The sequence below is a fragment of the Pezoporus occidentalis genome, unplaced genomic scaffold (assembly GCF_034315485.1).
Source record: "Pezoporus occidentalis ecotype Australia unplaced genomic scaffold, CSIRO_AGI_Poc_V1 ctg87, whole genome shotgun sequence".
NCBI lineage: Eukaryota > Metazoa > Chordata > Aves > Psittaciformes > Psittacidae > Pezoporus > Pezoporus occidentalis.
Window position 1 is genome coordinate 1,190,768 of NW_026916231.1, and position 26,170 is coordinate 1,216,937.

Sequence of the window (26,170 nt, forward strand, 5' to 3'; positions counted from 1 at the left end):
GACAGAAACTTCTAGGGGTTTAAAGGCACTGCCTAAGTGATCAAAATGGCATTGGAACTGAATGAATACAGTAAGACTTAACTTTGTTTTAAAACCACATATCCTGTAGCAGGAACTTTCAAGTCTATGTATGGTAAAAGTTTCTGCAGAACATGTTAGCAGTTGTCAAGTAGCACAGTTACTGTTTTCAATGTACATGAATACACCGCAACAAGTATACATATTTATTCAGGATTAGATAAGGAAAGAAGCTCTTTCCTCCCATGAATCCTATTGTTCTTTTCTCAAAGGCCTGGGATTAGGCAGGGACCGAGACCACTGATTTGCTGTCAGAACATGTTGCCAGGTATAATTACAAGCTGAACAGAGATATCAAAGACTGACAGATCCTGAATAACTTGCTCTCCTTCCTTTTCATTTTCAGTTCACTATAGCTATTATAATAGCTTGGAAGGCATCGATTTCTTTACACCATCAGGTTTCATCACCAAAGCTATAAAAGCATTAAGACAAGTCTAAGAGTTTCAGGGATTTGACAGACATGGAAGACCAGAGTAATGCCTCCCTCCCCCCCACCATTTAAGTTGATGACTCTGTGGAAAACAGAGTTGGCTATTATAAGGCAACTTGACCTTGCAAATCACAACTGGTAGAACCTTTTGGCAGCAGGTCAAAGAAACTTCCCTTATTTCCATAAGTATTCACTAGTTAGATTTATGAACCATTGTCTGATCATTAGCCACTAGCTCTGTATTGCTTTTCCATGTACATGCATTTAAATGCACCACTTACTACAGAGGATATCCCATTCTTTCCTGCTGCACATACTTAACTTTTTAATTCATGTTTCAGAACCAGAAAACTCCATTTAGAAGACCTCCAACTGCTACATGAAAGGGACCCAATTACTTATTGCATCCTTTACAAAGTATAGGCCTTGTCTGAAAAGCAATAAAGCATGATACCTTTTTTTTTTTTTTTAGGGAAAAAAACCACCAAAAAGCCCCAAACTATCAGCTACGAAGGATTACTGCTTCTATTGGCATATATACAATTTGTAGATCAAATATTTGCTTTGGTTGTAAAAGCAATATCCAAACACCAGATCTCACAACACTGAAAGAAACCAACTGCAGAAATTTTACCATTAAGTGAAGTATTTGTAACTGCCACAGAAGCTACCCAGGAAGGTTCTTGGGAATATTATCAACTATCAGTAAGACAAGACTATAAAAAGGATATTTTGGGACTTGGAATTGATCAGTCTGTAACCAAAATATATGCCCACAGCCCAAGCACCCAGTGATGGGACTCATGTGGGATCCCATTCAGCAAGAGAAAGAGATCTCTGTAGGGCCTGACACTTTGCTTGCAGTGGCCAGCCTACTACTTTAATTAGCACATGAATTACTGCTACCATGTTCTCCTGACATACAGATCTATTACTGAGAAGCTTGTTTTATATTGCCAGTGCAGGTTTAGAAGTTTATTTTTCTTGATCTTACATTAAAGAGGCTGAGTTTAGTAACATGATTATAACCTTAAGACAGACATTGAAGGCATTGTAGAAGTTAACTCATGAGTGAAGAGCACATTTTAATTAAAAAAAAAACAAACAAAAAACAAACCCCAAAACAACAAAAATCACAATAGGCAGCTCACAGACATTCTGGTTTAGTGTAAAGTAATAAAACCATTGTTATCTTACAGGTACTAGAGAGTCCATATTGCTCAACAACTTCACAAGTAGCTTTTTGGGCCCTTCTCCAGAGACAAAAGGCACTGGTCAGAATCTATTAGAAGAGCTGAGCAGGTTTTCCTGACAGATGGAGTGGTTTATGGCTTGCAGGGAGCATTGCTCTTCCCAAGGCCTCATGACTGCAGAGAGCAAATGGTATCAGGAGTTTTTGTTATGTAGAAGATAGCTAATACATCCAGAAGAACTAAAAGCCCTTCATGAGAAGTGTTTCTGAGGTCAGGAACAATGTATACCTCTATATGCTTTACATATGCATTCACTACATATACATGTTAATACAGTACTTCCATAAATAATAAAGTTTCGACCATAAAGGTCAAAAGTTACTTTATTACAAAAAATGGAGGCAGAATTTCAGAAGTTGTTAGAACAGACCCCAATCCACCCATTCTAAAGAGGGCCAAGGTCTTCTTTATGGACATGGGAAGGGTGTCCCTATCCACACACCAACTCCCACTGAGGGCACAACAATGCAAGGTAACAAGTTTAAGAGGCATGTTAGGTGAAAGCAAAACAAAACAGCAACAAAAAAATCCCAATGTAACTGTGTAACTTGTTAAAAAAAAAAAAATAAAAATTTATTACTACCTGACATACTCTAAAACTTAGGAAATTCCTAGATATCCTGAAATTGTTTCCCTGAACAAGATACCGAACAAGCTGCTCTTGGTAGCACAAGCCTTTAGCGTGGCAGACAATGTTCTTTTGTGAGCTTTGTGCATTTGCTGCAAAAAAGACTTCTTTGCTCCTGCTTGGTTTCTCCTCTGCTTTACCTGGGGTAGTACGCTGTGTAGTTCATGAAGAGCTGAGCCCCAGCAGGGTAGTACGCCGTGGAGGGCTGGAGTGTTCGTGGGTTCAGGAGCATAGATGGCTGATACAGAGCAGCTTCTGTTGGCACAACTGCAGTGGGAGCCGGAAAGGAGTAAGAAGGGGGTGAAAGGCCTAAAGGAAATAAACGGAAAAGAAATTAGGACCTTTTGAATGCAAGCATATGTGTGGTCTTTATCAGTTGAAGAACTCTGCAGTATGTAGGGAGCCTTCACAATGTTCTCATTCTCTTGCTCATTGCAGAAAATAAATCTGAGCTACCAACATGAGCTTGACTACAACTGTTGTACCCAGCCCCCAACAAAATAAGTAGTACACCTCTTGCTCTGTGAATAGAGCCTCTTTCTGAAGAGAAGTCCAGTTTTTCTTGTCTAGGCTCAGATTTTATGAAGTCTCCAATCAAGAACTGTAAGAAGGAAACTTCTATGCTAAAGATCTACCTAACATTCCCCAGAGCAGAGGGCACCTTTTCATCCCAACACTCCCTATTCCCCAAACAGCTCTGTCTTCAATTAACAAACAGCAGCGAGAAGAAAGTTGTGGCTTTGCAGCCTCAAGTGTTAACACCGAGTTTTCAACAAGACATGAGACCTTAAATGAATTCTCAGTGCTGAGAGTTAGCCCACCTCCTTTGCTACTCTTCTACTTTTCTTCCTTCTTTCTCTCCCCACATTTATCATGAAAGTGAACATATAAAGCTTCAGATAACCCTGAACAGCAAAAAATAGAGATTTTCCTTTAAGTGCTAGTCAGACCCTCTCTGCATTATGGGATGGGCCAGGTACAGAGCTGAAAGGGCTTCTCTGAGGAAGACATCCCTTGCATTTGTAATTGGAAGTGGGAACACTGCCACCTGAGTTCCCACAGTCTGGGACTCTGCTCAAGAGCCTATCCCACGAGAAGCTTCCAACCTGTCTGGAACAACTGTCACATACAGTACTATGTACTGCAGATCCCTGCTCAGAAGGATACTTGCATTAAAAGAAAAGAGCTGGTCACCTGGAAACCATCTCCCAAGGATTAGCTGAAGATCTACTCAGACTCAAAAGGAACCACACCCAAGAAGTTTGCTGCCTTATTGGCACCTCTGACTAGGTTTGAGGATACTTCTTAAACAGCCACCAAGAACAGTAATACATTTGCATGGAGACAGAGAGAAAGCTCCTGCTACCTTGCCATTTATGATCTTGGAAGCAAAGTATTATTTTTCCCATAGGCTCAGATTTATATGGCACATATGCTTAGTAAATTAGCCCTTAAGCTCTTAAAGCATTTCCCCCAGACATTTGTCTAGAAGTCCATGTTCATTCTAGTAGCTCTGAGTAGCATAGTTTCACATGAAATGTGATTTCTGCAGTTATCTGAGGCCAAAGTTATGTGTACCACATGGACAATCACAATTTCATACAAACAGCAAAAAACAAAAGAAGAGTTCAGCCAGTAGTGGTTCAACAGGCAGAACATTTATAGTTAATTCCCAAAGGGAAACATTACCAATGTTTTCATAAACTAAGTTTTGGAAGTGAAAGGGGAAGGGCTTGTACTTGACATGTTCACCATGATGAAAAATGTAAATGTGAATTAGTGTAAATAGGAAACAGTTTTTTAAGTTCTAAAGCCTAGGCAGGGCTTACAAATTCCTTCTTGTCATGGCTCACCCTGGCCAAGTTAAGTTTCAGGGAAGGGAAGGGAAGTTAAGTTTGCCACTGGAAAAGCAAGTTTAAAGTAGTTCTTCAGTTATAGTAATTCACAACCCAAGGGAAAAATAATGGTTGCAAGCTGCTGCTGATTCAAGATGAAAAGATCTTATTTTAATACCCCCACCTGACATTCCTTTCAAAGAACCAGAATCAGAGTCAACAAAGCAGCTCCAACACCTACCCGCACTCAGCATAGCAGATTGGCAAGACCCATGCAAAACTTACATGGTAACTTACATGGTGGTGGGGACAAGCCATTTCGATTTAAAGTGCCCCCCATTAATACAAAGTTCATCTCCTCAGTAGAGCATTGAAAGACTTCAACATATCTGTCCTTCATAGTCTTCTTATGACACTTCTGTGCAGCCAGAAAAGCTCGGTCTGCAGATTTCATCTGAATAAAAGCATCTCCCGATGGACGTCCCTACAAACAGGCCAGAAAACAGGAAATGTTTCTCCTATAAAGTAGCAGAATAGCAGTAATTTGTGTTGTTAAAAAGTCTCTTCAACCATAAATATATCCACTTCCAAATCAACTAGCCTACATGAACACCCATCAGCATGTTTAAGTTCTCCTCCCTAAAATTCTTCCCACTTGTGCTAACTTGACTGTATTCATTTAGCTGTTTCAATAAAACTGCTGTTACTTCTACCTTTAAAAAAAAATAATAACATCTATGGCAGAGACTGCAGTTCAGGGGTATTTGGGTGCTCTGAGATCTGCTCTTACCAGTTCAATAAGTATGCAGAATTGGGAGATTTAATCCACATTTATTACCCAGGATTTTTAAGATTCAAGGATAAATACAGGCAAGTGTCAAAGATTAAATAATTTTTATTAAGGCTAGGATGCTTTAGAAGGGTACTAGCCTAAGGTTTTGTATGAGAGTGCAGAGGAAAACCAACAAACAATGACACCCTTACATTAGCTGTAGATGAGTAGGATACACAACTGGGAGGAGTAATTTTAGCAACATGCAGCTTCTGACTTGAAGTAGCCAAAACTGGAGTTAGCTCTAACTGAAGTTCTAGGTCAGTTCTTCTAGTTTCAGAGGGGAGAACAACTTCATCACCATCCTTTGTACAGTTGTTCATGATTATATGGTTGAAACCAGGAATGGTGGGAGCATGCAGAAAGAAACTACTGATCAGACAAAAGCAGTATCTGGAGGAAAAATAAGTCTGACAGCTTTGGGCAGGGTTAGCAGACAGCCCTCAGGACTACATACATACACCAGTGTCTTCAAAGTTCTTTCTTTATTGTTGGCAAGAGCTGATACTACTGTAAACCATTACTTGTGCTGTAACATCTGCATCTTTTCTTAGCCTCTCCCAGCCCTGCACATTCCTCAGATTTTCCAACCTTGGCTACATCACTTCCTCAGACACAGGAATCGCTTCAAATGAAGGTACTGGAATAGCTATAGTGTCTTCTCCCTCCCCACACTCTCAAAGGGCAGAACCCTTACTCCAGGACAAGGAAGTATTTTGTAGTTTCACTTTAGGCTTAGTGTCAACCAAAACCATTTAGAAGAACCACTTTTACATCACAATGGTCAGTGTAATCAGTGGAACCGCTCAGGGCATCTTCAGAGTTAAAGGAGCTGCAGTCTCCTCCCCCTAAAGTCACAAGACTGCAAATAGAGGATTGTGCATTGTTGTCATCCCCTTTATCTAAAAAAGTTTTGGTAGGAGCTACTTCCAGAAAACAATGGCAAAGATGTGACTGTTTACAGGCATCAATGAGCTGTTAATCTTGGCGCATAGCTGCAACTGTTTAAAGAAAGCAAGCACACAGTTCAGGAAACCCAAGGTTTCATATTGACTTATGCCATAGGAAATCCTGTCTAAAAAGGCCACAGTCACAGTTGTCCTCAAATGTACCCAAAGCATATTGTTCAGCAAGGTAGGTGCAAACCCCTCCTTTGAGAGCTAACCCTGTCCACACTTGTTTTGAAGATACTTCTTGCCTAGTACAAGAATTAGGCATGTTGTTGAGCAGGACTCTTCAGTTCCAGCCTCCTGCAGTGCAGGATCACAGCTGCTGCTCTGGGAGCACAAATCCCTCCAGGACTGTGGCTTAGCTTTAAGCACATGGGTCTCAGTAACAGAAACTGCTCTAGAGCAAATGCAACAGCTGGCACAGCAGGGTTCAAATAAGCCAACATATCTATTGCCAGTACTTTCAGAGGAGAGCTAGAGGCCAATTAAGGCCACTAGTGTCAATCCCAAAGGTGCTTCTCTATTGTAACCATCAGAAGGACTCTGTTCATACACACAGAGTAATTGGCATAAAATGGCTAGAAACTTGGTGCCTACCTGGTGATTTAGTACCATATGAACTCCATGGGTCCTAATATCTGTAGAAAACTCTCCCAAGAACTCCAGGATGTCCCTTATAGTAGCAGCATAGGGAAGACCACGCAAACGTATGCAGTCTCTGACATTAGTGGGAGGCACAAATTGTTGAGGTAATACTGGAAGAATAGGAGGTGTTGGGAGAGGAATGAGAGGCGTGGAAGAGTACCTGTTCAGCACCTGTGCAAACAAGAAAAACAGAGGTTACAGAAAGATTACTTATCTTTCAACTCAGAGGAACTGAATACAACACCAATGCCATCTGTTTTCAATTTGGGCAGTATTTCAAGGAAAAAAGTGAGCTAGATTCTGGGCTTGAACAACAAAAGCAGTGCTTAGAATCCAATATTTAAAGTAAATATTTAGGCTTTTTTTTCTTAAAAAACATAATTTTGCTTTGAAAAATTTACTCAAAATGTTGTGCAACTCTCAGAAAACTTCTTAGAACATGAAATCTGTCTTTCTACAGCATTTTTATTAGGAAAATAGCAAAAAGAGTAATTCTACTATGTATGGTCATGGTGACACTTCTACCCAGAGTAACTCCTCAACAAAACTTTAGGAGAGTCTGGGATCTAGAAGCTGTATCACTACTAAACAGCCCTGCCTTGAGATGCAATAGTCCATCAAGTAATTTAGGTGGTAGTACTGAGTCACAGTCACGCTTTGACATTTTTTCTTACTATTTTAACAATAAAAGCCTGGCCTGGTCAAGAGTTCACTAAATAGTCACTAGCCTTTGACTCTGAGCAAGATTAAAGTTCATGCGCATTTATACAGTTATCAAGGTTTTGTTAAGCAAAGAAATGAGAGCAGTTGAGAAAAAAACACAATGACAAGTGCTGCAGCTATGCGTTCTCATCATCAAGTGTCACCCTTCAGACAAGGCACTGGAATCTCTACATATTTGGGGGAACAGAGCTGCACCATCACTTGGTTACAAGGACATGGGTACTGCTTGACTGTATTTGCATTACAGATGAGACCTTTTAGAATCACATTTAGAAGTTTGTGACATCAACTGCAGCTCTACAAATCTTCAGAGAAAAATCCTCTCAGCTCTAATTCCTTACTCTGACAGCATAACTAAATTTAATGGTCCATAAAGCCATGTTAATGCAAGAGGAGGCACTCTTCAGGCCCAGTTTCACAAAGTCCTGCCACCCTCTGCTAGACCGCCAGTGGTAGCAGAAGGTAGCTAAGAACTGCCCTTAGAGGCAATTTGTAAGACTTCAGATACATTGCCCTGAAGACAGCTACATCAAAAGGTTTTGTTTTTCTGTGCCAGTGAGTAAAGATAAGTCTTTTAGATCAAGATTTGTTGCTCACTTTCCTCCTGAATAGAACAGCATTGGACTTAAATTCAGTATCTGTAGTGTAAAGCACTAGACCTACATAAACTTTCTGCTATAACTGCTGTTTGCAAGGCTATTGAAAGCCAAAACCCCAAAGGTTTGTATGCGTGTGTAAGTGTATGCACACGCATATATGATTGAGAACATCCACATGCCATGAAATCTTACATTTAGAAGGAGCAAAACCTCATGGAAATTCAGACAGTGCTTCTTCCAGCAAGAGTCAAGAGTGAGAGAAGGAGAAGAAAGCTTTCAAATCATGGCCAAGTAGCATTTGCTTCCACTACTGTATGCCAGTGTAGGAATTTGGATTACAAGAAACCAATGTTTGCAATATTTACACCCACCTGCTGAACTTCTGCTGCAGTGCTCCTGAAGAGTTCAATGTACCTTTTCCCCAGCAAGTCCTTATGCTTTTTCAGTGCATTTTGTGCATATTCCTCACAAGCAAACAATACAAAGGCATCCCCTGTTGGCCTGCTATCAGGGTATGTGACAAACAGGACTCCTTCCTTTCCTCCTGTTACTGGGCAGTGTTGGCCAAAGAATGTCAGCACTTCTTCTGTTGTAACGTTGAAAGGAAGACCTCGCATCCTGACAATCACTTGGTTTTCTTTTGACAAGAACTGTGCAACCTCATTGGAAGTACCTTTTAACAAAAGAATATGCAGAAGCACTTAAGTCTATGTGATCATAAAAGATCATGAGCAAGTCTGGCATAGCTACCTCCTCCCCAAAGACAGAACACAGCAGGTAGAGCAATATTTGCTTCCAAAGTAAATAACACCCCTCTCCCCCCATTTAATAAACTAGAAATATTGTATAGGACATTTCCCATTAAAGTCTAACAATGTTACTCCATTTGGAAGAGATTTATCCTTATTCAAAGGGAAAGTAAAAAACTACTTAAAGTTCAGAGCTCAAGGAAAGCACAGTCTGTGAATCTTCTGCATGAGGACTACCTCTGCTATCATACACCTTGCCTTTCTGATTTAGGAATACCTTTATCATGCTCTGAAACCATAATATATAGTAGCCAAGTACCCAGACCACTGTGCTGGGAAAGTTGGAAGGACATGTTGAAAACATGCCCAGGAATTTCATCATGCCGACAGAACTGTCAAAGTTGGCGAGTTCCACTTTCAGTATCTCTAGGAGAAGACCTCTGACATGTATAATATTTATTATCCTTTATAATATATCCTATAATATCCTTTATAATACTACCCTAACCAAAGCTAGCTCCTAAAGAGTTTCACCTCTTCATGTGGGTCTTTTCACTTACACCCAGCTCATTCTCCAAAGTTTGGTTGTGCCAGGCACACCCTTGTTATTTACACTGTGATATCCGTTTGCTTTTACATGCAAATCTCCACAGCAACAACAGTTATTGTTTTTCAAAAATACTCTGGCTTCGGTTTTTAGTAATCAATAAAATTTAGGTTCCTTCAGTTAAGATGAGCTACCAAATTAAGTTCACATCCAAGGTCATCATCTTGCCTGATCAAATCCTTATTTGATAGGCTGCTTGAAAATGGAAGGAATATAGAAGAGAAAGATGGACAGATAAATCACAGAATGCCTTAGACTGCTGCTAGCAGAGTACATAGTAATCAATGTACCAGATAGCTACTTGTTTAAAGAAAGAAAATGAAAACCCGTATCTAATAAGGGCAGTTTATAGCCCAACACTGCAGATGCTGATGGAGCCCACTGTCATTCCTACCCACTAAAAATTACCTCCTGCAATTTTAAGGAAGTCTTCACCTGTTGCCTTGTATACCTAAAGAAAGAAAAGAGAACATAATTGGCATGCTATTTGAACTCCTGTTACAAAGAGCATCTCAAAGCCAGTGTCACACACCTCAATGTATCGATTTCCCATGTGATGCTTGTGCCTTTGTAGGGCTAGATCTCTATGCTCTTCACTTACGAACCTCACGAGAGCCTCCCCATTCCTCCTACCTTGGGCATTAAGACAGACAGCAGCACCTCCCCTGAAGATTTAAATCAAGAGAGAGAGAACTCTATGACCGACACAGACAAAGCACTACAAATGCTTAAGTAAATTCTTGGTTACTAACTTGGCAATATTTAGGCCTTTGAAGAATCTTGCTATGTCCTGGTCAGATGACTGCCAGGGCAATCCTCTTGCTCGGATAACAGCATTGTCATCCACAAGTTCCATCTTGCTGCTGCAGACAGAAAGAGGGAGTAATACAGACACATTTACCTTTAGCATCTGACATGCAACACTCTCCTTGCTTGTCACCTGTGCTTCAGTCCCCGTTTCACGTCTACTGGATGGGACTGCCAGGACAGCAACGGCTAAGTGCCAAAGCCACTGCATGTGTTTCTCCTCAGGAAGCGTCTGGTCCTTTCCCACCTCCCCTTTCCTGCTTCACCACATTTGCTCCTTGAGCTCTGATTTCTTTGATCATGTTCACAATTTATTCCCCACTCCTGACATACCAATGGTTTGTGCTTCTCCACTGTCTGAACAGTGTTACTCGTATAAAATAAAGCACTTGCTATTCTAATCTCAGCTAGGTGGAAATTGAAACAGATCAGTTAGATGCAACTGCGGTCAATGCTTATTTTTTGTACTGTAATCATGTGTAAGAGCCAGTTACAAGCCAAGACGAAATCTGTTCAGGGTTATATTCAGCACACAGAGGACTCCTGCCCAAAGTGTTTAGCCTTAACATTGCTTGTTTAGCCGTCACCTCGCTACTAGAGACTAATATAGCTACAGGCTACACTGGCTGCTTAGCATGGGAATAGCTCAGCCACAGAAAGCCATGTTTAATTGGTCATTACCACAGCCTCTTTTGTTCTGTTACTTGTTAAAAGTGCCACATATAACAATATACTCACAGCTACCCAAGGCTGCCTTTCTGGCTATTGCAAAGACATGTTTTTGCACAGAAGAGACTATATGATTGATTAAGCAGATCAAGTCTTGTTCAGCAGCAGAGGATTTTTTTTTTGCACAAAAAGGCTGTGGTACACCTTGTTACAGGAGGGTCATGTTTCTCTTTAATATCTTGGATAGCCTTTCTATAGGTGTCTGTCTCAAGCTGCTCCCTCTCACCTCCTAATTCTGTACTTCTCACCAGCAAAAATAAAATGTGAATCTTCCACCTGACCCCAGGATTTTGTTATTGAAAGGGGAAAAGCTTATGGCCATGGTAAAACAAACCCTGAGCTAATCTTACTGGATACATTCTGTCAACATTGTTGTATTCTTTTCTTGCTTTTTTTTGGCTTGGATGCACCAGCATCATCTACCATTACGATAAATTTCTTAATCTGGAAAAGGGAAGTAAGTATTCATGCAAGACAGGTGTACAAGTAATACCATCAAGGGAGTATCCAGCAAACCATTGAGAAAAACCTGTAATCACACATAAAAGTATAATTACAGAAAAACAAAACACACCCCCCCCCCAAAAAAAAAAAAAAAGCCACCAAAACAGTAATCAAAAGTACTGAACACTTTAGGTTTAAAATCTATTCAGGAAGAAGACAATCATAGCTCAAACAATTTACTGGTAGTACAGCATCCTTATGGAAATATTTCTTCCCTATTAAAAAAAAAGCATGATGCATATTCAATAACTGTGACGCAAATTGCAGAAAGAATCTTAGAGTTGGTACCAACAGGGTTACTCTGCAAAAATGCTTACTTCTCTGTTAACAGCACACTTAACACCCATTATAAGCATTTACTAGCACGACCCAGAACGACCAGCAGTTAACAGGCAACAAGTGTCCCAAGAAAACTGGCTTGCCTCTCATCATAGATTATCTGTTCCTTTTCCCACTTAAAGCACCTAATCGATTCCCACAGCAGTGGCAAGATAAATAAAACAATGGTAACAGTTATTTGCAAGACTGGTAGGGTATGTGCACACAGCAAGAAGAGGGAGAAAGCACTTACCATGGCCCACTTTCAAACTTGTAGTTTACTCTTTCTGGATCTGAAAATCTGTGGTCTATGAAATACAGCACAAGTTATTTTCTTTTTCTTCAGCATACAGGACAGGCAGTAAAACCAAACAAGCAAGAAAAAAAAAAAACTTGTTCACAACAATCACTTACTGTATGGTTCAGATATTAGTGTTAAAATAATATTCCCCATATCTTCAACTTGAGAGGCTCCATAGGGAAACGCTGGACTGTTCTTGTCAAGATTTAAATCTTTATGCTGGAGTTAAGTCAATCATCACCAGAGAGATTTGTAATTGGCTTCCTGTTAGAGCAACAAGCTTTCATGTTACCCTTGATGGTAAGTCACTTCTCAGGGGAAATCTTTAATCCATTTTCCTGCTGGGATACAGTAGCTGTTCTGTCTTGGCCTCTAGCTACTGTCACCTGTGGGAGTGTGAGGTCACTCCAGAAAGTGTCTAGGGACATGAGACCCCATAAGGACATATATAGTTAGTATATTTTGAATTATGTATGTTTGACAGATAGTTTTGCATCCAGAAGATATTTGAGTACTCTCCTCTTCAATTAAGATTTTTAACCTCTAATTTGAAGAAGGAGAAGCAAACCATCAACTAAGAGCTCCAGAAACAGAATATGCTACATGCTTTCTGAACAAGCAAATCCCAAAACAGAATAAATATCTTATTTCTTTGACCAAATTCACAAATGGCACTTGGTCTAAACCTTGCCCATTAGAAGATACAACCCAAGTTTAGTGCTGTTAGACAGAAGCATTTTGAGAATGTGATAAGTGTATGCCATTGTAAATGATCAAGAGACAAAACAGAGTCCCACAAGACATACATTCTTTGATCTGAAGGATTCTGGAAGATGATAGCAAGGATAAGCTCCCTGTCAATAGAGAGCAGGAAGTGTTCTGTCCTGGAAAGAGGCTGTAGAACGACTTGATAAAACCCCATGTTCTTAAAGGGAGTCTGATGCAAGTTGCACATACCACTTCCTTTCACACAAGTGTAAACAGTTTCTCTCTCCTGTCTCCTGTCACACTTGCCCCTCTCTAACACCAGGCTACCGGACTGCAAGACTACTCACAACTCTGCTCCATCATTTATAAATGAAGTTTTTAAGAGGGTTTTATTCACTCACATCTCCTTTGATGAGTGTAGGGTTAAAGAACCCAAGACAACAAAATAGAAACCAGCTAAAAAATCCCAGAAAAAAAAAAATAAACAGCCCAAGAACAGAACAAGTAATGAAATACAAAACAGTCTTGGAAAATTACTTGGGTTTTTTTGACTCCTTTCATTACTTTACATCATGACTTCAGAGCAAAAGTGAAAGTTTCTTAAACAAGACCTATCCTGGCATGGCAGTACAGTAATGCAAGACATTCAAAATAGTCAAATGCACCAATTATTTGCCCACACCTTCAAAAAAAACCTACATTGGACACAGTGCAAATGCTCAAGTCTTCATTGTGGTGCTCAAAAGCTGTCTCTCAGTCCAGGATAATAAGATTTCTCTTAAAGAAAGCCTGCTTTTTTCCACCTAGAGCTGAGCTGATTTTGAGTTGGCAGATGCCTACATGAAGGACAGGGAACAGAAGGTGTCAGAAACAAACACCACATACCAGCTTTGCTGTATCATCTCTTCAATGCGGGGGGGGGGGGGGGCAGCACAAGTCTCATTGTGAAATAAAATCTTCCCTATTATTTGTGGGTTAACTGCAAGTCACTCATACAAAATATTAAGTTGTTTATGAAGTTTAACTCTTCCACAGCAAGGAAAAGAAAGCTGCTGTGCCAACACAATACACTTTGAAGCTTTGTTGGTTTTAAGTGGACATTGGAGTCTGTAAGGTGAGAGGATGGTGCTTAGTCTTACAAGAACCTTGGCAGTTTAAATGAAGCATCATAGTTAAAAACAAAACTAAAAACCCAACAAAAAGGCAGAAAACAAACTAGTGACCAGTCCCCTCCAGCTGCATGACTCAAGACAGTTTCCTAGCCATAGCCATTACCCTCCCTCCACATACTTTCTTTGGAGTAAAGTAGTGAGAATATTAAATGGTTTTCTTAAAGAAAACCAAGCTAAAAATCCTGCACCACATGCAGCGACCCCAAAGCACAGTTTCTGAGACTATCAGTATTTGTGGCAACAAAAAAAACATTCAAAACAGCTTCATTGCAGTATCTCTTCCTAAACAGTATACTCAAGCTCATACCTCCCCTGTCCCCTGGGGAATAGGGCTTGAAAACTAATCAACAGACTCCCTCATAGAGAGGGTGCCTAATCAGTACCACATAGATGTTTCTGGGCACAGTGTATTGGAGCTGAGGAGTGCTTCTTTTCCTGACACCCTTTCCCCTACAGAATCTAACAGCTCTGTGCTTGCTCAGTCTCTGCTGCACATCCATGGAACCAGAAGCTGCTGAAGGCACAGGTATTGAAACCCTGATCTTGCCTGACCAATTTTTATGAAGATTTTTGAAGTGTTGTCTTTGACAAAATCGAGAAATTGGGCAGGAGTTTCAATAGCTGTTACAGCTGAGGATGTGCATGCATGTACACATACGTGCACTTAGCTGTTAGACAGTGCTGTCAAAACTCAAGGCATTTTAGTGTTTCCTTTTTGCTGAGCCAAAGATCCCTACAAGTGATCAGCTGCCCAAGAGAAAACACAGCAGTGTGAAGGCACTAGGAATTTGAAGCAAGGCTATCACACAAAGAAAACAAACTCCCTCACCCCACATCCATTTTCACCAGAAAATATTTTAACTTAAAATATCAATCAACAGGAGATCTAGTTCCTAAAACTCACCTAGTGCCAACAGAAGTCTGTACCAGGTGTTCAGACAGTCAGTTGTGCCAAGGAACTCTAGATTAATATAAACACAATCGAAGGGGAGTAACAACATCATGAACATTAGCAGGAATGAAAATTGCTCACACCTTTGCCTCTGATTAGCTAGGAGCAAGGCTTCTAGGCAAGACTGGAGAAGAAACTGATAGCTTTCTGCACATGTGAGGAGCATGCTAACAGTAACATTAACCCAGCAAAAACCTGAAGTCTAACAGACACCCATGGTCAGAGACACTAGAAATTATGGGCACTTGGGGAAAAGCTGTTGTTAGAATAGCCTTTATAAAACCCACCTCTTGCTCTGTGAAGGGATAAGAGACCACGTGTATGTGTGTGTTGTGTGTGTGTGTGCAGGCACACATAGTGATGTTTAAAAGTTGCCTCCCCTGATCAATTGGAAAGTAGCTAAATCCAAGTTCACATATGAAGTGCTGGAAAACAAACTTGGCTGTCTAAAGCTACTATATGCAATAGCATGCACACATATAATCTAAATGAAGCAATGGGCAAAAGACACTCCCAAACAACAAGGCAGGATGGGAAACAAGGAAAAGCTTCTTACTGCATAGCAGCACCACCACCTCCTGCAGCATTCAGCAAGTTAGTAAAGGGGACAGGGAGAAACATTCTACATCAAGGTGGCCTATATAATATGGAAGAAATTTCTAATGTTATTTCCTTAGATTCATCACCACAGCTTCACCCAGTGCCTCCCATAACTTCTTCCCTCCCACTTTCTCTTCCATTTCTCAGTTGTGAAACTCCTTTAACTATGCCAAAAGAAATACTGAACAACTAATTTAGCTGTGAGATGACACAACATGAACTAGTCTTGCAATTGTGTTCTGCACTGATCCTCTTCCCCCTTTGTTCTGTTTTTAAGTCTCTTCAGCTAGAAGATTACATCTTTTAAAATGAAGTTTGCATAAATGTAATCTGATATTACTCAGTTCCTGGGTACAGGAAATACTAATAGCAATATGCAAGATTCTCATGTAATACCCAGTAGCAGGATTTTTATTGCCACTTACATACATTGGTTATAACTGCTCCACATCACTGTTTCCAGGGCAGCCAAGTTAAAAACAAAACAAAAAAAGCAAAAAAAAAACCAACCACCCACAAAAGACCACACAAACCAAGCCAAACCAAAAAAAGTCAAAAAAGCCAACAAAACCAATTTTCAGTGTTGCAGTATCCAGATTGTATTCAGCACATTAAGCAGGCTGGTCTGAAGTATGCCTGTATTTCTACTGACAGCAGCCAGCAGATGTTCCTAGTAAAGAGTTATCCTCAGAAATACAGTTCAGAAGCAAGTGGAGCAAACCACCTACTGGAGGAAGCACGAGGTATTTGCCATTTAATAGCTTCTGCACACCCAATCTTGAGGCAAAGGATGAGTCTTCTGCAGATCTAATACGAATAGTCATGCAAGCTTTGTTCACTCCACCCTCAAGGCACTCACAGGGTGAAAACTGGCTCAGCAAGCTTTGCAAATCAAGAAGTGCAGCAAGTATGGGAGGTACAGAGGGTGCAAGAACAGCCCTGCTCCTTCTGTATACTTACACATGGGGGGGCGGGAGAGAAGATTTCCACGGCCCTGAGTTCCTCTCTGCAGGAATGTGATAGCTTCTCTCCATTTTTTTACTTTAAATTTCTTGTAATTGTTCTGCTGTTGCTACTCTTGCACAACACTAAGTCTGCCAGAAGACTGACTCCTACACTAAAACCTGTTTCAAGACTGTAAGTCAGGTAGGTAGCAGTAGCACCCAGAGATAAGTTACAACTAGCATCAGTTCTTCCTCAGTCCCTCATATTCCATGGCATTTTAAACATTTCCTTACCTTTAATTAAAATAAATCAGTGGGGGTTTGCTCAAGAAATGTATAGTTTCTTGGGGAGGGGTGATGTAAAGCTTTCACCTAAGCTCTTGGATTTGGAATAGTTTCCTTGCTGTACAGAATTTCAAGTAGTTCATGGAAACAGTAAGTTCCAAAAAGAATCTTGTAAAGGAAGAATAACCCAGCTGATTAGTTGGTTTAAGATCTCTATGCTATTTTTCAAGACTGTTCTTGCCTTGTCCACAAGAAATACATAACCAAGCAACAACTATGCAGTGTTATACACTGGATTATACACCCTGAATGACTGTACAGACAGCAATTATTGACCCTACTGTTGGGAGCACATTCTCCGTTTGTTTGTAATCTGTTTAATCAAATGATACCCATCAAAAGAAAAGCTTTTTGACTACTCCTAATAATTTAAATGACTGTACAGCAATACCCAGCTTTCCCCTAACTTTCACATCACACAAGCTTCTGTTCACTGATTACAGCCATCTTACTTTCAGGTAAATGGAGCTGTTGCAAGTACACAAATGGATGTGCCCAGGACCATTCCAATTCTACCAGTCTCTAAATGCAAGTCTTCTGCATCTCCAGTCAGTACACTACCCATAGACAAAAACCTTCTATACCCACTAAGAAAACCAACAAACCTGGACCAGTATAGTTTGTGTGGCACAAATCATGGAAAACTTCCTTCATGCAGTCCCTTTAGCTATGGGGTGGAAAATATCCACCTTCTACAAGAGTAGAAGAGCTTTGTCATATTCTACACATGAATCTGCAACTTCATTCCAACCTACTCCATTTGTTTTTGTGTCCTCACCCCAGCATATCTGCTTCAAATCCAAGTTACTTTTCATTTAGACATTCTCTTTGCTACATAACTGTCTTGGGAGGAAAGCAGCTTATGAAAAAAAACAAACCTCTGCACAAAACTGTTTGAACTAGTCTTTGCACTTAGCACCTGCTTCAGCAATTATTTTTTTAATCCCAAGCACTACATGCATGTCCAGACTCTCCAAGTGCAATTAAATTCTACCACTTCTGACAGCAAGGAGATGAAGTCGGCAGATTTCATCAAGGTGAGGAGAAATAAAATTATCATATTTGTCAATAAAAGGAAATAAAAAGTTATTTTACCTTTTTGGTCTCTGCATCCTCCACCCCAACACTCTCAAGCGATATAGGCACAGTTAATTTCAGCTATGTTACAGAAACATGACAAGTTTACAGATGAGACCATCAGTTACAAATCAGCAGTTACACAACAAATCAAACCACAAAGACTAAGATAAAACCAGAATAGAGCAATTTAGGTTTATATACCTTAAGAAGCATATCGGACACAGAATTCACACTCAAGCTGAGCATGCTCACATAAACTGATCAAGCCTCAAGCAACATGGAGGAAATACTGTTGGCAGCTGCCAAACCCACCCTTAGATCGTACTGACTCTTCAGGGGCTTCTTGACAGTCAGGTAACATAAGGTGGTCTGCCAGCAGGCAGGGAATACACAGCCTGTCACTGTGCCTTAGCCGACCAGCAATGCTTCAGGTTGCTACGGTTGTATTACTAGTTCCACAGTACCAAGACATAAACACAGAAAGCAAAGGCATCTCTCCAAAACAGCTGAAGTAGCTCATTGTCTTTAATAGACTTCTCCAGCTCCATATCAAAGCCTCCCTGAACAATGTAGTAAGTTTTTGACCAAAACTTTAAAAAGCCTCCATCATCCAGCTTCTAGATTATGCAACACAAGCATTTACTTTGCTTTTTTACATAAAAATTCACACTCCTACACTAACTGTATTGCTTTGCTTCAAAGTCAGGGAAGAAGTGATTTCTACCCCTTCACTATGGGAGATTAATCTTAATTTGCAGAAGGCAAAGCAGAGCAGACAGCCTCCAGTATTCAACCTTATGGTTAAGCACCAAGAAAATCCACATCTACATAATGTGCCATAGATAATGTGCCAATCACATTCCCTGCTTTAGGTTCACCCTGAATCAAAGAGGTTCACAACCAGAATAACTGGTCCCCTTCCTAAAAATTAAGACATCCTCACTAAAAAAAAAAAAACAAAACCAAAAAAACAGCCAACAACCTAACCGATGTGACAATCAACCTCACAACTTAAATTAGGATTCATATTGGCCATATGAACAACATGCCAGATGCACTAAACTGTGAAGTTTAGAGACAAAACTATGAACGTAGTAAAGAAAACATACAGAAATCAAGAATACAGGATTTCCCTCCCATGGGAGCATGCATCCTCATATGTTTTTATCTTTATGAGAAAGCTCAGTACAGCTCAGAGTCACTCATTAAAGTTATACCACTCTTGAACATGTGTTGCAAGCATTACTCACCCATCTCAGTCCTAAAACCCAGGCAAAACTGTAAGAGCAGTAGACACTACCACTGTTAAAAGGATACATTCTATCATGGCTGCAACATCCAGTTTGCTAACATCAGGTGAGCCAGGGCAACACTTCTTGAACTCCTTACGCAAGTCAAAAAAGGAGTAGAAGCATTCAGGCAGCAAGATATTCTGTAAAAGGACAAAGTTATGCTGTCAACCTGGGTAAACTTAATCTACTTTGTCTTTAGATACTAAAACTTTATAACAAGTTGCTTATGTGGGCATGAAACACAAAGTCTTTGCTACAGAGAAACTCATATAGCTCTTCTTAGCCTCCTAAGTATGTTTATGAACTTTTTTTTGCTTAAGCAGCTTTCTCTATGTGGTTTAAAAAGAGAAATGTGCTTTTTCACTGCCAGAGAAACGCTTGCTATTATTATTAGTGCTTTAAATCCAATATATACATAGGAGAGCAAATGCCTGCTATTGCAAAATTCATCAATTCTTGATTCAATTTTAACTGTAAAAAGCCAGAGGGCATGCAGTTCAGTTTATAGAGCCAAGTAAATTTTGCAAGACTAGCAGAAGATGTTTTGGTTTATAGACAAGTCTGAGTTTTCAAAGAATAGTCACACTTCAAATACTTATTCCTTAAACCAAAACTAAAAACAAACCCCCAAAAACAACACATAAAAACCCCAACTAAAACTAGGATAAAAGCCAACTGTGTGCAGATGAGGGTTTGATATGGCACAGAGGTTGTCAGTCTAGGCATGGTAACTGCTTTAATTGCAGCATATGAAGCCAGAGCTTCTCTACAGGCACAACATTTTGTATTCCACTTGGCTGTTTGTTGCCTGCAATATCTTTCTAGACCAAAAGCAGGGGCTTTCTGTGATTTAACAACTACTTAGCATCTCGGCATTCTAACAGAACGACAAGATACGTGAAAGCACATTTAAGGAGCTCAAAGAAATAAGTCTGAAACAAGTTCTGCTTTAAGAACATGTTAGCATATGGACAGATGCATTAGGCAAACGATACTCTTTAAAGACAAACTTATGAAAATGGAGGTGTGCTTGCCAAGACTTCCTGCCCTGGTTTTAGCATGGCTATTCTTCCTCAAGAAGTGACCAAGTTCTGTACTTCACTGATTCAGTTGGAGCAGTTGATGCCAATTCGTTCTCTGAATTCCATGAGCTGCTAGATTGCTTCAGACTAGCAATCTTAAAAGAGAAATACAATCCAAGAAGTCCAGTGATTTTTTTTTGCCTATCTGAATTTCAGTGACCCTGCTACCCCATCTTTAGGATTCACCAAAGCACTATCACGGGTCTCATAAGCACCTGGTTTACTTAACCTATAGGCAGCAGAGAGCAGCTTTCAAATGAATAATTCTTAACAAAACTGCAACAGAACATTTTGATGAAGATTTGATTCCTATCAGTGACCCTGTGATGATAAAGAAAAAGGATGCTTACCCCTGACACCAGACAAATTTAAATAATCATAGGAGCTGTCCCTTCTTTGCCTGCAGTTAAGTTATGCACATAAAGGGTTAACTGTATAAACCACATAACCATTGCAAGCGAGAAGAAAGTCTGTTAAAAGCCCATTTCTACATTTTATCACATTATACTCCAGGACAAGTTACATATCTAAGGACCCGCTATTCATTATGAATCATGCTCACTGTTTCTCTTCTTAACCAAAGATATAAATACTTAGAGCACCAGTAAGTATTAAAGCCAAGCTCATCCAATATCAGCTCTGTAACAACACAAACTTGCAGCAGTGCCCCTTCAAAGGTGAAGCAACAAATTGATGGGCACAGAGGTCAGCTGCAATGAAAGGAGCAGAACAGCTCAGTAACAAAGTAATGCATGTCTATAGCAAACCACAAAATGATTGAAGCAGTTATTTCAGGACTAGAGACTCAGCATATTGCAGCAACCCTATCACTAATGAAAAGTGGGCAGGACCTCATAATACTGTTAGCAATTTGGCAAGTCTGAGGGCATAGAAAACTCTAGAATATGGGACTAGTCATCACTCATAGCCTGCCTCAAACTACTGTTCAGCTCCTTACAAATATGAGCACCACCCTCAGAGCTTCAACTGACTACATAAAGATTGAAAGCTGCTGAAGCTAAAGGTGAATGTAACATATCAAAAGACAATTTATGATTCAAGTAGTTAACTATTTGGCAATGCTTCCACATCCCATTTATTAACCCATTGTAGCTACAAGTACTCTGTCAATGCATTGTTCCTTTCTCAAACACATAAGCAGAAGGCATTGTCTGTGCCTTTCCCATGGACAAGCTCTTCAGTTCGGTAAGCATATTAACACACAAGCAATGTTTGCAAAACAGTTGTGTGGAGGCACTCTCATACTAAAGGGAAATTGCCCAATTTTGCAAGAAATCATATAAAGCACGCTAAAAGTCAAACTGAAACTACAACTACATACCTTCTTGGAAGCTTCAGGATGCAGAACTTGCCTAATGTGCAGCTGCCCATCAGTACAGAAACAGAACGAAGTACCTACACCAATGTTCAATTCATTGCTCACAGATTGATTAAACTGAAAGCAGGAACAACAAAAGACACATGTAAAAGACAAAAGTGGCTGTGCCAGGCAGCGTCATCTGCTGTTGACAATATTATTCCAGGGCAGCAGGAACATAGCGCTAGAATTCCTTTTTGTACAAACCTAGCCTGTCACTTCTGTAGATTTGTTTCTTACTATCTGAACACATAATAACTTTTATTATATTATTTTCACAAGGAAATGGACCCTATTCCCCACTTCTAATGAGGCATGTCTACATTACAGGAAGCCCCTCAATTCTTTTCCAGAAGCATTTGCAAGAGCACTGCAAGGAGACATAAAGCCAGCTGCAGAGAACTATGGGAACACCATGGCAGAGAAGCCTTTCAGACAGGGCACTCAAGCATGTTGAAAAGGAGATGGTGTTTCTGTCCTTTCCTCGATGAAAATCATGCACATTTTTCTACTTATATAGAGGCTTTAATATTGTTTCCTTTCCCAGACTGATGAGCCACCACAAGCATAAGCAAGGCATGCCATCACCCAACCTTTTCAGGCGCACCTAAACTTGGCCTCTTTCAACACCAATTGGGGCTCACCCTCAGCTGAGGCTCAAGGGTCTAGCATGGCAGGAGACCAGGGTAGAGAGATACCTGACCTTCCTCTCTTGGTGTTCAGTCCCTCCCAAAGTGAATGAGCAAAACACAAGGGGGAAATCCCCACAAAACCCACCATAGACCAGGTTGCCTGTCACATGTATGTCTGTGGTGCCTCTGTGCCAGACAGCACTGCCCCAATAACTGTGATGGCGGAAACGATAAACGGGTAACACTGCCTCTACCGCACCAGAAAGCCCCCAAGGAAGACCAGCACCCAGCAACCAGTTATGGGGTGTCACCTGTCTCAAAGCCTGCTCCAGCGGTGGAGCCAGTGTCAGGCTCTCCACATCCACTTGGGTGATCTCCTGGCACTCAGCTGTCAGCTCCAGGTGGTCAGGCCGGACCAGCACATCATGCAGGTGCCCCAGCTTCAGAAAAAGCAGAGAGTGGGTGAGTCAGCTCCCCAGCCTGAAGGTCCCCACCTGCAGCACCGGCCCCTTCCCTGGGGGACTCACTGCCAGCCCAGTGCTGGGGCTGTCCCGCCTGTACCCAGCACAGCAGGGCCAAGGGGAGCAGCAGGTCGGGGTGCCCTCCCTCGCGGGAAAATACCTCCTTACTCCTCAGGTCGACCACTTTCCACAGGAGCTGGAGCAGCTCCCGCTCATCCGAGCCCAGCCTTGACCCGTTGTTTCCAGACGTGGTCACGAAGAGGATCACCAAGTAGTCGGGAGATGCCGTCATGGTGCCACCGGGCCAGCGGGAAGAATAAGAAAGGGGGAAACGGGGAAAGGTGGGGAGAGAAAACGAAAAGGGGGGGGGGAAGAGGAGGAAGAGGCCAGAAACTTTCCTTGCCCGAGGCCCTTCCAAGCGAAAGGCAGGTTCGCTGCCCAGGTGCCGGCGAGGGAGGTGCACACTGCCGCTCTCCCCCCTCGCTGTCCCGGGGCGGGCGGCGGCCGCTCCCAAGCCGGCTGCACCGATGGGAAGCGTGCAATGGCTGCGGGCTTTTCAGCGCGGGGCCGCGGCCCTACCTGCCCAGCCCCCGCCCCACGTGGTGCAGGTAGCACACACCTGGCGCCGCCCGCCCATTGGCCCCGCCGAGAAGGGACGTGGCAAGCGCGGCGGGGCGGCCGGCGGAGTGGGGCGCCGTGATTGCGGGCGGGGCGCCCGGCGCGGTGCCGGGACTGTGGACGTGCCGTCCGCAGCCGCCGCGGGAGCTACCGACAGCGGCCCGGAGCCTGCAGGGCTGTGCCTCCCGCCGTCGGGGCGCGCTGCCCGGGAAGGTGCCACTCCTCACCGACGGGGCGGCGGAGCGCAGCGGGCACGGGCGCGGCCTCCCGCTCTTGTCGGGACATGTCGTGGGAGGGCAGAGCAGGTTCGCCCGCAGCTCCGTCAGCCTGGACGGAAAGGGAGGGGAGGCGAGCGCGGCCGTCGAGGGCCGCCGGGAGGAACTGGTGCTGGGGATCTGGCTGCGGGCAGCGGGATATTTTCCTCTGTCGCGCTTAGGGCAGCGGCGCGGAAGCTTCTGTGCCGCCCCGGCACGGCGGATGTAGTCGTGTCACAGGCTTCCTTCGATGAACGGTGGTGATTCTGGTCCTTGTGACAACAGCCTTCTCCTGGTGATCATTTTTTCACCGTGAAATTTCTGTTTCAAATGCGTATTGCTCAAAACCTGATTTATTTTATTTTTTTTTAAATGACAACCGGAAAAGTCAGTGAATGCAGGGTAAACAACTCACGCTAACTTTCCCTAAGGAAATCCTGTAGGACACTTAGTTTTTTAGGACCCCGGTTTTGTCCTTCCGACCTAATACGGATGCTGCTTCTCTAAATTTTCCTTCAGATGCTGGTGCACGCTGTCCCATCCTTCATCGCCATTCTTTGTGCTGGTGCAGGCTCACAGCTTTCCTTACTGCATATGTGTTGTTGGTTAGGCAGGAAAGGAGGAGAGGAGGTGTGTGTGGATCTCCTTATTCCTATCACCCTGGGCCTGCCCTAGTGCAGCGTGGGGCTTTCTGCAGTGACTGCACAGAACTCCTTTGTTTACATGCTTCAACAGTCTTCACATGACACAGGGTGACTGGAGTAATTTTCACCCCTTTCTGGTATAAGATTTCAAAAATGGCATTCACTGATAGCAGATACTGCAATTTGAGGGGTAAAGACAGCATCAAAAGTGCCCCATTTGTTGGAGGGTTAGAATGCCTGGTTTTCTTTGCATGTTTGTCTTCTGACTTTCTGATGTGCTGAGTAAAACACAGGTGAAGCAGAGCACTGGGACATGTGTCCTAAGTGGGTTTGCAGCCAATCTGTACTTGATACCTGAGGAGTGGGGCTGGTTCTTGCACGGGGAGTTTTTGCTTTGTGACCTATGCCCAGCCTGGGATTCAAGGGTATAGAGGAATTCTTTGCACGGTTTCCCTTTCAGGTCTTAGTTTAGTGCAACATCTTAAAAAAGATTTTCTACTTTAGTAAAGAAGTCCAGGGGTACAGTTCTGCAATGACTCCACCCTGGAGCCTGCCAGGCAGACAGTGCCTGTTTGGTTGGCTGGTCATCTTCCAGTGAAATGTCATTATCCATTCCAGATGGCTTCCTTCCCAAAGCTTGCTTGGCTTTGGAGATGCAGCCCTTATCTTTGTGAGAGCAATTTTTGGATGGGTCCCTGTTCCTTTAAGTGTGATTTGTTGTGCTCTGGCATATGCATTTCTTTTTTTCCCCTCTTATGCCTTATTATCTCATCCTGTTCTGACTCTTTCTGTGAGCATCAGACTCCCCAGCTTTTTGCTACAGCAGGCTGCCATGACACATAGTAATTCCTTTCACAGGTTAAGTTGTACCCTAAAAGTATTTTTAATTCCCATTGAGTCTTTTAAGTTCTTCATTAAATTAATGGTTTTATGTTTTACTTATTTATTGTGGAAGCTGTTTGCCACTAATTGCTACTGTGGTGCTGTTACCTTTTATTTTTCTCTTTCTTGGGTAACACATTTCCTAAAATGCCTGTTTTCCAGTCACAGTTACCATTCCACCCTCTTTCTTTCATGCCTGCAGTATCTGGTCTGACAACATCCACCAGTTGGTCAGGTTCCTGGGTTGTGGTGCCCAGGCCTCTGGCATTTTACTCCCATGCTGGATTCTTCTCCCTGGCTGTTTGTTCATTATCCCAGGCCTGGTTAAGCACAGTCTTTGCATGTGTGTCACCTTCCAGATGACATCAGTGTTGTTGCTTACAGGAATATACTAGGGCACTTTAGGGATGATGACCTCTCAAGGCTCCTCCCAGCTTCTTGTTGCTGTATTTCTCTCCTCTGATACTCCTGTTTCCCACCTGCTATCTGCCTAACTTCCATCCCTTTTGCTAATCTCCATTAAACTATTTTTCTGCTCTTTTTGTATTAGTTCTGGTTTCCCACCATGTGTCCTTTTGTGCCACTTTGTTTCAGGCCATTTTTGAAACTACTCACACGTTCCTTTGTGCCATGGAGTTGGTCTTAACACCACCCCCTGACCATGGCAAGAGATCTGTGGGCCCTCTTATTTATTTCCCCCACATTCCCAAAGCTTATTCCCAATTTATGTTGAAGAAACCTGTGACTTTGTACATCTTGCTGTCTCCATTTTTTTCCTGTGAGTTCCACGTCTCCCAGCATGCTTTATTCCTCCATAGGAGTGTCTCCAGTTCACCCCAGTACCACTCCATTATCTTTTCCTGCACAGACCTTTGGTCTGTGCCAGGTCTCCCACCTGTATCCCACTCTTGCCATCTGTGCTCATGTTTTCCTTCAGAATATGGACCTGCTGGAGAGGGTTCAGAGAAGGGCCACAGAAATGATCAGGGGGTTGGAGCACGTCCCCTAAGAAGAAAGACTAGGAAACTTGGGATTGTTCAGCCTGCAGAACAGAAGACTCCAGGGACACCTTATTGCAGCCTTTCAGCTCTTACTGAAGGAGTGTATTAGAAAGACAGGGAGAGACATTTTAGCA

At 42.1% G+C, this 26,170-nt stretch overlaps 1 protein-coding gene across 2 annotated transcripts; it reads right to left on the reverse strand.

Annotated features, from left to right (window-relative positions):
- Positions 1–1,454: 1,454 nt before the first annotated feature.
- On the reverse strand, positions 1,455–22,999 carry ESRP1 (epithelial splicing regulatory protein 1). Of its 2 annotated transcripts, none has more exons than XM_062604544.1 (13): positions 22,798–22,999; positions 22,488–22,616; positions 21,509–21,622; positions 19,110–19,224; positions 12,105–12,203; positions 11,944–11,998; positions 10,085–10,195; positions 9,865–9,997; positions 9,741–9,783; positions 8,348–8,649; positions 6,607–6,825; positions 4,525–4,711; positions 1,455–2,701 (listed from the first exon to the last, which is right to left on the reverse strand). In XM_062604544.1, the coding sequence occupies exons 1-13, from the start codon at positions 22,927–22,929 to the stop codon at positions 2,529–2,531; spliced, it is 1,812 nt and encodes a 603-aa protein (XP_062460528.1). In that variant the 5' UTR covers positions 22,930–22,999; the 3' UTR covers positions 1,455–2,528. The 2 variants fall into 2 exon arrangements, with proteins under 2 accessions (XP_062460528.1, XP_062460527.1); XM_062604543.1 differs by having other exon boundaries at positions 4,513–4,711.
- Positions 23,000–26,170: the final 3,171 nt, after the last annotated feature.